The 12888-nt window shown below is 45.1% G+C and overlaps 1 protein-coding gene across 1 annotated transcript in view; it reads right to left on the bottom strand.

Annotated features, from left to right (window-relative positions):
• Positions 1-845: 845 nt before the first annotated feature.
• The window catches only part of cerk (ceramide kinase), a 55128-nt gene continuing 43085 nt past the window's right edge, over positions 846-12888 (bottom strand). The window contains exons 11-13 of the mRNA XM_061714590.1: positions 10349-10554; positions 5723-5937; positions 846-1387 (exon numbers count right to left, since the gene is read on the bottom strand). Of these exons, the coding sequence (XP_061570574.1) occupies positions 1324-1387; positions 5723-5937; positions 10349-10554 (485 nt within the window). The 3' untranslated portion in view covers positions 846-1323. The remainder of the gene's footprint in view (positions 1388-5722; positions 5938-10348; positions 10555-12888) is intronic.

Below are 12888 nucleotides of genomic sequence, written 5' to 3'. Positions count from 1 at the left end.
AGGTCGGATTGCTTCCATGTGTATGTGCCTCTTTTTTTCTTTTAAATAAAAAAATACTTTTCAGTCTATCGGTGCGCTTCACATAGATTTTGCCTCGTCTCTCTTACAAAGCTGTTTTTCCGCTGGACGGTACAGAAAGAAATCTTTTTTATGTTTTCCTTTATTGTTGCGTGAAAACCTTCTGGAATCTCTGGGAATAAATTCAGCTTTGTTCGGGCCGTTGGAAGTCCTCTCTAACTGAATATCTTCATTCCACAAAAGGGTGACATAAAACATTGCTGTGTAGCATTTCGTATCTTATTTGCTTCCAGCTGCTGGATGCAACTTTGCCAAATGGTCTAAATGTGGCTCAATTCATGCAAACTTTCCTTTGCGACATTAGTCTGGTCTCCTCCCACCCCCAGCAAGTTCGACCGCTGCAAAATGCATCAAACAAATTGCAACGGAGACGGGGTGGGGTCCATGTGATTAGTCATTATATATATGTAACATATACTTTATTTTGTTGTTATATCTGAGCTACATACAGAAAGGTAACAAAAGGAAACTCAAATAAATGACCTATACTGCCACCTAGTGGTTGGTAGTCTAATTACAGAGTGACAACAAACTAACGCAGAAGTATAAAATGCCAGCAACAGCATAGGCACCATGTGTATCTGCTACGCAGGAGTATGAATCAGGCTTATGAGCCATGACTCAAAGCAACAAAGATTGTAGCAGAATTGCTAATAAAACCTCTGATAAAGAAGAGGGAGGAAGCCCTGTGGATGACCCAGGACATGCTGGAGAGATGATATCTATTGGCTGTCCTGGGAACGCTGCGGTGTTCCCCCGGAAGAGAAGGACGCCTGGGCCTCTCCGACCTCAGATCAGCTGAAGTTCATGGATGGATGGAGGATTGAGAAGTCTTTCCTTCAAAACTGATGCCAGTTACTCAGCAGCATTCCTCGGTTCTGCTGAGTGGTTTTATGCCTACGAAATGCCATCCAGAGGCAGTTTCGTCTGCATCCACTGGTGCTGGACCCTGGAAATTAAATTCCAGAAGAACCAGACTAATTGTTTGTGTTGAACAGGAAAACATTTAGGACGGCCGGTCGGGCGAGTCCAAACAGTGCTAAAAGGGATTGTTGACCTTTGAGATCCTCAATAAGTTGAAATGATGTGCTGTAACGTTCCTTTGGAGAGGATTAGCTGCAGGCTTTTGGGATTTAAACTGATGGAATGCGTGTTTTTCTTTCCAAGTTCCAGTCGGTTTTCGTGCCCGGCTTCCTCTCCACTGACACGGAGCTCAACTCGAGGACCCGCAATACACGAGGGCCCTCAAACACACTGCTGCTGCTCCTCGATGCCGCGGGCGAACAGCCTGATTAACTGGCACTGGACACTGGAGAGAGAGAGAGCACACACACACACATAATGCATCATTTAGCCTGAATAACAAACCATAAAGTTAATGGTTATACTCATTTCAGTGAGAATTTACTGTCCATGTAGCAGATGTAAAAGCAGTGAAACGGCCCCTCAGTGGGCAGACTTGACACTCAGACTTGAGGGGCTTTGTGGTCTCTAACGTACAAAGACCTTTTAAAAGCCACTTATACGGCAACGGATGTTTTAATGTATAAGCACAGAAGAAGATGCATTTATCAGCTACAATCGTTGGGGCACTGTATCTTATATTGCCACGGTTACATTTATCTTCTAAATGACACCTGCATTTCTACCTGCAGTCTTTAGAAAACAGTTATTATAATAAAGAGATGAAATAAAGAGACAAAGAGTTCAATAAGCCAAAAGGGACTTGCGCTTGATTTAAACTTTTGTCCCTGTCGTGCTTTTGAATTTCACTCCTTCCAAAAGGTGTAACTCTCACCTCTTTCCCTCTTTTTATTCGTACTTTCTGTTTCGCTTGGGCTATTACCATTAATTATCCCAACTGCACGCTGCTCGGCTCACTCCAGGAACGATTAGCGGCGAGGAAGAGGCAATAAACGGACGGACCTCTGCTTTAATTAAAGGGGAGTAGCCTTTTAACACGGGGAGGACCGTTAAATTAGCAACATTACAGCGCCATGCATCATTGGCGAAGCACAATGGAGCGTGAAATAAATGATGCGTCGGGCGGCGCGGCGTGAGCTGTGCGGAGATCCGATCTGTTGTAGGGGAAAGCCGAAGTGCGGACGGGATAATGGACGGAGTAATGAGAGGGTTAATTCTATCGAGCTGCTGAGATTGTGCAGCGGGGGACGGTGAAGGAGTCTCCTGACGAGAGACTATTGGACACTTGCAGAGCTAATGATGGGGCTGCTCTTCCTGCGTGGAGCCATACGGGGGGACCTCTTCATTACCAGGTAGCTCCTATCATAAAGGTACCGTATTTTCTGGACTATAAGCCGCTACTTTTTTCCTAGGTTTTGAACCATGCGGCTTATACAAAGGTGCGGCTATTCTGTGGATTTTTCTTCCACTGCTAGGGGGAGTGCTAACCGGAATCAGAATAAAAACTAAGAAAAAATAAATGCAAAGAAGAATACGCTACTTCTTCTTTAGCAGATAGAAGTAGGTAGAAGCAGATTTCAAACAGATAAATAGATAAATAAATACCGGTTATTTTCTCTTGGTTCTGTCCCGTTTTAATCAGCAAAGTTGCTGCCGTGTTAAAAGACACTGTTAGGAAAGATCTATTTAGGTACAAACATGTACATCATTTACACTTCAAAATCGTTCTGTACATGTAGTAAATATCTAATCTAACAACATAAATATCTGCGACTTGCATATCTTTTTTATTAAATAAAAGTGGGTGCGGCTTATATACAGGTGCGGCTTGTATATCTTTTTTTAATTATTTTTTTAAAAATAGAGCGGGTGCGGCTTATATACAGGTGCGGCTTATAGTCCAGAAAATACGGTAGTTATCCCTCTCTCTCTACTAACAACTTACATACTAACCAAAGTAAAAACGTCCAAATTTGGCTTTAGGCCTTAAAATCTGTGTAAAGTAGTTGCACGTTAGTGAGATGCATGATCCAATTCATACCAATCGAGCATCATTTTTAAATTTCATGCAGATTTCATGAAGAAAAGGCTAGTTAAGGAGCCCAGCAGATCTTGGGTTTGGTGCAATCCCACATCCTGAGCAAACACTGACGTTATAAAATGATATCTAACACGGTAAATATGCCACGTAGCTTCACATCGAGTATTCACATCCGGCTTTACGTCAAGTAGGCGTAAATCTGAAAAAGATAACTCTGATCCCTTTGTTGAATTTGCAAGGAGTCATGAGATTGTGAACTTTTCGTAAGAGCTTAAAAGTCCTGCCCCGCTGGAGTCGGAGCCTCACGCAGGATCTGGCTCTACTCTGGTGGGTCCTCTTTGTAAAAAGAGCCACATCAATCGGGAGCGCTGTGAGAATATTTCCCCATGTAAAAATGAAACAGATCAACTGATCGCGAGGGATAAAGGGATTAGTTATGTTAATGTTGCCTCGTGTCTGGGTTTCACACCTGCGTCGTATTAGTCAGCACGCTCCCCAGTTTAAACTGTGTGTTGGCTCTCCTTGTTTTCTGGAAGATTAGTTAGAGTCGTTCTCCTCGTCCAGCCCACGTTCAGCTCTTTGGGATTCAGATTTGGTTAGTTATTTTATTTTCTTTGTCTACAGCAGCTCGTTTCCTGCTGCTGACATCACTTGGATTTCTCATCTGAGGGGTTTTAAGATCACGGGTCTCTTGGACTGATCTGATAGCTGTGTCCTTGAGGAGTAGGAACAGGAACGAGAGATTATTGTTCATTATTTCACCATCTAAAGCCATAAAAGCTGGATTGGTTGTTGATTCTAAACTGACTAAAATCACAATATATAAAATTAAAGCTGCAAGCAGCGATGAACGGGCCCTCGCACTCATGGCCACTGTCACCCATAAGCATATCAGAAATGACACCACCCACGACTCTCTATGTCAAACCATTCAAAAGCTATGGCAGAGAAAAGTTTTCTAGGGGGCGCTGTTGAGCCATGTTGCCACGCCCATTAATGCAAACCATGAAATATCCAATTTATCACCAGGCCTGGCTTGCGTGCAAAATTTGGTGACTTTTGGGGAACTATCAAATATGGACCAATCAGATGAAGGGGGGGGCGCTTTTTGGCGTCTATCATCGTCACGGTAACGCTTTTGAAAGAGAAAAGTAATGCGCGTCGTCGCAGGATGGAGACACACATTTTGATGTATAACACACCTGGGTGCACATTACGGTTCGGGCTCTGAAGCGGCTGAAGAAATGACGACGATTAATTCAAAATGTTAAAAATGGCCGACTTCCTGTTCGGTTTCGGCCATGGCGCCAAGAGACTTTCCTTTAAGTTGCGACATGATACAGGTGTGTACCGATTTTCGTGCATGTACGTCAAACCGTATTATGGGGCTTGAGGCACAAAGTTTTTTCCATCTGAACCAATCAGATGAAGGGTGGGTGCGCTTTTTGGTGTCTAGCGTCGCCACGGTAACGCTTTTGAAAGAGAAAAGTAATGCGCGTTGTCGCAGGATGCGGACTCACATTTTGATGTATAACACACCTGGGTGCACGTTACGGTTCGGACACGTTTAGGGAGGCAAAAAGGCCTTCCTTTCGTCAGAAGAAAGAAAGAATTAAAAGCAGACCACATTCTGGGTCAAGACACGGTGGTGGCGGTGTTATGGTAGGGGCATCCATGGCTGCCAGAGAACCGATCCCACTGGTGTTTATTGATGATTTGACTACTGGCAGGAGTAGAGAGGTGAATTCTGAGGTCTACAGCGCCATAGTTCCCCCTCACGTTCAGTGGGAAAGCTGGGAAAGCATCTCAAGACGTTCATGTTCATCAATAGGCCGCCGCTCGGCCTCAACACGACAGAGGATGATTTTCAGTCACTGAATAACAAACTGAGGGCAGAGAGACCCTGAGCACCCCCAGGGAGTTATATCTACAATCACGTCAACGCTCCCTGAAATTGCACTTTACTTGAGATATCTGTAATTCCTAACGTCATTCGGATTCATTTTCTGAGGAACATAAATGTTTGACCAGAATTTCATGACAATTAGATGTTTCAAAGTAAAACAGAGGACTAAAAAAAACAAAAAAAGTCCAAGTTCTCGCATGGGGATAACAAATGCCTGCAGCAGGCGTCGTGGCAGTCAGCTGGGTTGTTCTTCAGCAGCCTGTGAATACGGAGCTGTCAGGCTCACAGATAATAATCTGTTTCCACCCAGACTGTGAGACAGGGAACATTTAGGGTGATTTAAGCAAAGATCACAGCTTAATACCCAAAAGGACAGTCTTTACTGCAAATATCTGACTGTAGCGATGTAAGAAGATTGAGATGTCAAAGTATCTCAATGCTTCTTCCATTACATTGATTCTGGTGTATTACACACTCCCGTTCAAAGCCATTTGCCAGTCCTCATCTGCGCTGAGAGTGATTCAGCTTGTCTCCATCGCCACGAAAAGTCTTTCTTTTGTAAGATGGTGCATAAAAGTGAAACATGCTTCTCTTTAGCAGCCAAACTATCTCGGTTTGGAAGTAGTTACAAGTTTGTCACTTTCTTTGTATTTCCATGTGACTTTTATTGTCTGTAGTTGAGCAACTTCCGCCCTGAGTGTCAAGCGAAATCATTTGGATTATGTTTCAGGAAGGAGGCACTAGTCGCATTGGGATTCCCCGCTCTTACGTACCTGACCTGGATGGCGGCGTGATGCAAGATCTCGCCGTCGCAGTTCCAGCTGCTGTGGCCGTCGCCGTGGTTGCAGGGTGTCGGGGCGGAGCATATGGGGGCGAAGCGGGTTTTCTCCGGACGCTCGCTCAGGTCCTCCAACGAAGACGGGCGGGGCCGCAACGGCTGGAAATGAAACTTCCTCACGCGGTGGACTTCCACGAAGGAGTGATCGAACTGGGGAAAGAAGGCGGGGATTGGTGAGAAACGGATGAAAGAAGAGGAGAGATGGCTGCTGAGCCTCATCGTGACGTAAAGAGGACAACATGCACAGCTTTATTCTCACTTTATAAGAGTTAAATAAATAAAGACTACCGTATTTTCCGCACTATAAGGCACACCTAAAAGCCTTTAATTTTCTCAAAAACCGGCAGTGCGCCTTATAATTCAGTGCGCCTTATATGTGATAATTACAGTAATTTCTGTTACTGTAGTCAGGGGGATTGTGGGTAATGTAGTTGGTGTCGCCAAAGTAATGGCGCTAAAAACGTCAGGAATCGTCACAGACGTTCAAGACAACAGCAGCGACGCTGACTCGCATAATGGAGACTTTGACGAGACGGAGCAAAGCTGGTTTTTATTTTGTTAATAAAGTTTGACATACGGTACTTTTCTTCTTATTTTTTTTTTTGCATTTGCTGTAGGATTTTGTAGCATTTCCTGTAGCGCAGCTCCATCAGGTAGATACGTAACTCAACCCCAGCCACTATAGTACGGTATTTTACCATATATTTAGTGCGCCTTATAAAACGTTTTTAAATACGTCATTCACTGAAGGTGCGCCTTATAATGCAGAAAATACGGTAAATTTCAACACCAAATCCACGTTCTCCTATCTGGATTCTCAACTTTGTCCCAGCAGCACAAACGTTTTTTTTATCTTTAGTGACCTTCCCATGGAAGCAGAATGAGTTTAAAGTCACCTGCTGTTTTATAAAACGTATTTCATTGTGAAAATAATGATTAAAAACATCTCAACCAGAAACTAGAGGAGGGGAGCCAGGGAGAGGTGAGATGGCACGAGGGTGAATAAAAGCTGTGTTAACCACAGAGAGGAGAAAGGGCCATGACAAGAAATTATTTTGTCAACCCCCTGTTTCATCTCCGAGTGAGAGGTTCGGCTCTGTCCACTGCACTATTTTCTTCAACTTCACAGGGTGCTGCTTTCTCTCTCTCCTCCGTTGTTCTTTGCCCACCTCTCCCTCCCTCTCTTTCTTCCCCGGCTCCCCTTCTTGTCCTCTCTCGCCCTGAAAATGGAGTGACAGCCATTTATTTCACATCAGGCCCACTTTATGACTGGAGCCACTTTGCATTCATGCTGGACGCTCTGCCTAAAAGGCTTTCTGACAAGGCCATGAATACGCTTAGTGGCTTCTCACTCCTTGTCTCTCTCTGCTTGGTTGAGCTGAGATGCTGATATTAACCCAGCTTTGATACAAAGTCCCGCTCCTCTTACTCACACTAGCACTTATGGACCTTTCGGCGATCCTGGCGCCGAGACAAAGACCCCCTGAAGCCGAGGACGGCCACTGACGGTGTAAGCGCCGCAATCTTTCAACATCGGTTCATAAAACGGGTTAATGAGAAATGTAATTTATCTGACAGAGAGCGGCCAAATGAAACGTAAACTATACTAACCTGCATGGGTTAACTTGGGGATGAAAAAAAGAAAACTCCAATTTAGATGCATGTTGTGTATATTGTTTACAAAACACAAAGGATCCCCACATTTGCATTGATCAAACTACGTCCAATAAAACTTGTACAGTTGGATTTTTTAACCCTTTAATGCCTGACGTATGAGGTAATACACAAATTGCATAGTTGAAGTGTTTATTATAAAATTAAGTCAAAAACGCCTCCAATTTTGTCTTAAACAACTTTTAAATAGTAATTTTTCATATTATTATAAATACTTTGGGTAATGTTTATGTATTTCTTTTATTTTCTTTTTTTGTTTAGCCTTAAACTTCTTTTTCCTTTTAAGACTATTGGGGTCGTACAAAGGTCGCCGAAATGTGTGACTCAAATGTGATACATCTGGCTTTATTGGGTTGAAAATGTAAAACATCCTGCTGGATGGTGTCAGAACTACAACAAGCAGAGCTCGAGGTCAAAGAGGGACGTGACCGAGGTCCCACGTTCTCCAGACGGAGAGTGAATGTCTCTTGTTTGTCTCAGTTTAAAGAAAACTTCATCAAAGAGGAGACAGGAAAATGTCCGCCCGTTGTGTATTTGAGGCCGGTGTCATGGGGACAACAGTCTGAGCAGTGACCCCCAGATGTCTCTTCCGAGGTCTCATTCTGACGGGACATGTCCAAAACAATTGGCTGATCTGATGAAACGTAAAATTAGAAAACTAGTAATCTCTCCAGAGGACAGGAGTCTGGAATCAATCTTGATCCGAGAAGTACATTTGAAGCCATCGTGAGCGAAAGCAAAAGAATAGATGTGAAAGTGGAAGGAGTAAAGGCTTATCTGCTTCTGGAGCTGTAGACTCGGTGTGTGGAAGAGATGTCAAAACAAATACTGGGATTATACGTTACTCAAGAAGCCAGTAGACTGAAATTATTACTATACAGTAATCCCTCGCTATAACGCGGTTCACCTTTCACGGTCTCGCTGCTTCACGGATTTGCATTGTGCATTATGTTCTGCATTCTGATTGGCTAAACAGTCTCCCCACTTCTTCACTTCCTGTGTGTCAATAACGTTGGTCGCTATAGCTTGAGTTATGGTTCTGCGTCAAAACGTGCCTACGGCGTGTGGTACGTTGACCACGTTGACCACACGCCGTCAGTGACGGCGTCACTGACGTGCACCTCCCAAAAATTGTAACTACGCGTCGAGGCGACGCAGACCGAGAGGGCTGTGATTGGTTTGCTTGGTAGCAATGCATTTCCGGTTTCCGGTTTGAAGCAGTCGTGAACTTTCAGCGCTCTTTTCTTCGTGTATGTGTGATTTTTTTTGTTTTGTTTTTTTGCACAATAGTTGTCCTTATCCCTTTGATTCACTGTGACCGGAAAAAGTCGGATAAACCATTCAGGAAAAGATTGCGAATTAGCGGTCACGGGGGGTACTGCACCGCGGCGAAATGGAGTGACGGCGAAGTCCGAAGGGTTCACGACGGCGTCACGGTGACGGCGTGTGCTCTGCATTGGTTTGACGCAGAACCTTAATTCAGGCTTTAGCAACAATGCTGAGAATGGCCAATGAACTTTTTCATTTTCTCCCGTTCAAATCCAATTACTCGGGTCGCGGTGGGGCGGGGCTGTTCTCCGCAATTTGAAGCCGTGTATAATATTTGTTAAAAAAAAATAAAGGTCACCACTTCACAGATTTCACCTATCACGGTTTGTTTTTTGAACGTAAGCCCCGCAAAAAACGAGGGATTACTGTACTGAAATTGCAAAAAATATGTACCTAACATTCCCAGAGAGTTCCACCGGTACAGGACATACCAGACCTATTGCAAGGGGGCGAGGACGGCCTTCGTGCTCTGAATGAGTAGCGTCCAAGAGCCTCTGCTCGACACAGCCGAGACGGCTGCTGAGTTGCTAACGACACTTTGGATCAACAGGTTTTTACTGTAATTCTGACGGCAGCCATTCACCAGCATACCTACTCCACTCCTCCAGGAGGAAGCTGCATCAATCACGCAGAACAGTGTGCTCATCAGCTGACGTTTCATGTAATCGTTACATCGTGGACGGTGTGGCGTAAAGCGTAAGTACGGGAGTATAAAGCCCTTTTATTAATGACTTTGTTTTAAATTTGTCTGAAACTGACAAATGTCAGCAGGTGAAAGCACCCTAAGATATAATAACCACAAGCGCGGAGCATGACACACTGGGGAAGTGCTCGTACGTCATCCGAAGCCTCCCTGAAGCAGCAGCAGCAGGACGAGGAAAAGTCAATCAGTTCCCCGTAACGGCGAGAGCCTCAGCAATTTTTTAAATCGAGTTTCTTTGGCCTAAAATACTTTAAAGGTGATATCTTAATCTAATGGAAAGCTAAAGTGGAAAGGATGTCGTTGCCTCTCCCCCCTGGATGTCGGTGTGAAGACACAAGCACAGCGTGCACCTCTGCAGCTTTACAAAGGCAACTGGATGACGCTTCCTGGGGCAATAATTACTAATCGCCAGACTGTCCCCGGTGGTACCTGCGCTGTCTGGTGAGGTCATTAGTCTGGCCGTGTTCCTGCGTGGCGTATCCCTGATGTAGCGATTACCGGCGCCTCTCCCGATCAGGACGGAGGTTATTTATGATACGTGGGAAGGCACAAGGGCTGAGGTGTTTGAACTGAAGTGAACCATGGGAAGGAAATTGAGCTGAGTCAGGAAAGGCAGGTGCCAGCACAGCAGGAGAGGAAACTCTGCCTCCTGCTTCCTCGTTCGGGAGCTCTGAAGTCACTCAACGATGAACGCCACATTTGGCAGAGAAGTGAGCGAGGGGAATAGTTTTAAAAGCAAAAAAGTTTTTTTTTGTTTCGCTTTTTTCAGCCGTTGAATAAAAACATGACTCATACACAATGATTTTAAGAGCATTAAGGGAAAAAAAACCCAGAAATGAAAGCGTGCGCCCCTACCTGGTCCTGCTTGTTGGTGTGTCGGAGCAGGTGTCTGAGGAAGTCCAGACGGGAACACTGTTTGACCAGGATGAGGTCGGTGGTGCCGTCGGCGAGGTGGGCGGAGGGCGACAGGCCTTTGGGGCTCCGCGGACACGCACAGCTCATGCTGGCCGCGTTGATGGCGAGGAACTTGCCTCGGATCACGTTCCAGCCGCCGCCGCGATCTGAAACACAGGAGTACGGCCACACTTGCATATCAATACAGCCGACAGATTCAGCCCTCAGGTGTCTTTCCCTGTTCACACCTGAAATCATCTTTTGGAGAATGCCGACGCTCATGAGCATCATGAGCACGTGTAGCAGGCGTTATTAAAGTCTGCATAATGTCACTGGCCCTTTCTGCAGGCCAGTCTCTGCAGAAATGAAGCCTCCAAATGCCTTGAAACTACAGAAATACCCAAGATGCATCATTCAAAAGTATACGGAAATCAGTTTTGCTTAAACAAATCCGGAATCCCAAGATGTCTGCAAAGATGATGGTGTTTATCTGGCTAATTCTGCACTTAAAGGCCATTGTTCATTAAAAGAACGTCATTGTTCACAGAGCAGTGCATCAAAGCCAGATTGGAGGTTGGGAACATTTGGGAGATACTTTTGGAAGTCCTGTCCTGGTGGAAGTCAGGTGAAGGAAAGACAAAGCCTTCAGTACCATGTTAGTGCTCTAAGACCGTGCAGTTTGAAAGGTTTAACAATTTGCTGTAAAGAATTGGGCCAAGATTCCTCCAGGGACTCGTCCCAACTTAGTCAGGAACAGCCACGAGAGACGACTCCTTGTCAGTCACAAAGGCTACCCCGCTGGTTATTAATTATCAACGCGCCAATAATTTTGGCCTCCTTGTTTCAGTTGGACAACAGGTTTTCAGTAATTAAGGAGAAAATAATAACTCTGCCTCAACTGCCCGTCAAAGTGGCTTTAGCTTAATGATCGACTCTAATAAACTTTTAAAGCTTTTTACATTATTTAGATTAATCTGTGAGCAAAAAAAAAAAAAAAAAAAATCAAAAGAAACGATTGAGGTATTGAAATTTTAAAATCGTGTTTAAATTTACATCAAATAGTCCGTCTCCCTTTTGAATACATTTATCAGTGTGGGGTTTTTAGTTATTTTTTAGGAGCACTAGTATTGGAAATTATATTTCATCTACATTCAGACCAAAACAAATTCAGATCAAATACCATCCATCCGTCCATCTTTCCCTCCATCCATCCCTTCATCCATCCATCCATCCATCCGTCCGTCCATCCATCCATCCATCCATCCATCCATCTTTCCATCCGTCCTTCCCTCCCTCCATCCATCCATCCATCCATCTGTACGTCCGTCCATCCATCCATCCTTCCGTCCATCCATCCATCCATCCATCCATCTGTAAATCTGTCCGTCCGTCCATCCATCCCTTCATCTTTACATCATCCATCCATCCATCCTTCCGTCCATCCATCCATCCATCTGTACATCTGTCCGTCTGTCCATCCATCCATCCTTCCGTCCATCAGTCCTTCCATCCATCCATCCATCCATCCATCCATCCATCTTTCCATCCATCCATCCTTCCCTCCATCCATCCTTCCCTCCATCCATCCATCCATCCATCCATCCATCCTTCCATCCATCCATCCATCCATCCATCTTTCCATCCGTCCTTCCCTCCCTCCATCCATCCATCCATCCATCCATCCATCCATCCATCCATCCATCCATCCATCCATCCATCCATCCATCCATCCATCCATCCATCCATCCATCCATCCATCCATCCCTCAGCTGGAGTCAGTTCTGGGGGAGGGGCTTGTTGCCTAGCGCCTGGTGGCCAGGCCTGCACCCATGGGCCCCTGCTGGGCTCAGCATGATTAAGCAGCACGGGTCCGGCCTGCTGTGAGCTGACCACCGGTAGGAGTGGGTATGTTGGTCAGAGATACGGCAGCAGCCAGAGGCGTAGGCCTCGGCGAGCTGATCTTCGGCTTCAGAAACTGGCAAATTAAACCTTACCTTCAAAACTGTTTAAAAACATCATTTCACTTTCCTTTTTGAAATTTTCAGCCGAATTGACTTTTACCTGCACCGGCTGATGCAATTCTCCGTGTTCTGCAAGTCTCAGGCTGCTCAGGCGTACGTACGTGCCGGGGATAAGATATAAGTACATGATTCCTCATTACTGTTCAGCTGTGTGTTGGGCTCGTCCACAAGTGTCCGTGTGCAGCTGAAACAAATAATCAGCGCGCCAGCAGGGCGGCGGTTCTGAAATGATGCTGTGTATCTTTGCAAGTGCTTTATGAATCCTGGGGTTAGCGCCCAAGCTCGTCACACAACAGCAGTCACGCTGATGAAGGTCCATTAAGATCCAGATGTCTTTGCAGCAATTCTCCGAGCGGCTTCGCCCTCGTGATTGAGCAGAGGTAGAATGTTTCACGCTGACACTTAAGCACTGTCTTCTGTTGCAAAAAACAATCATACTTGATCAAAGAGGATTTTTCAGAGAAGCCCTACAGATGCAGA

Source organism: Cololabis saira, chromosome 23 (genome assembly GCF_033807715.1).
Source record: "Cololabis saira isolate AMF1-May2022 chromosome 23, fColSai1.1, whole genome shotgun sequence".
NCBI lineage: Eukaryota > Metazoa > Chordata > Actinopteri > Beloniformes > Belonidae > Cololabis > Cololabis saira.
This window is presented reverse-complemented; position numbering and strand designations above follow the sequence as displayed.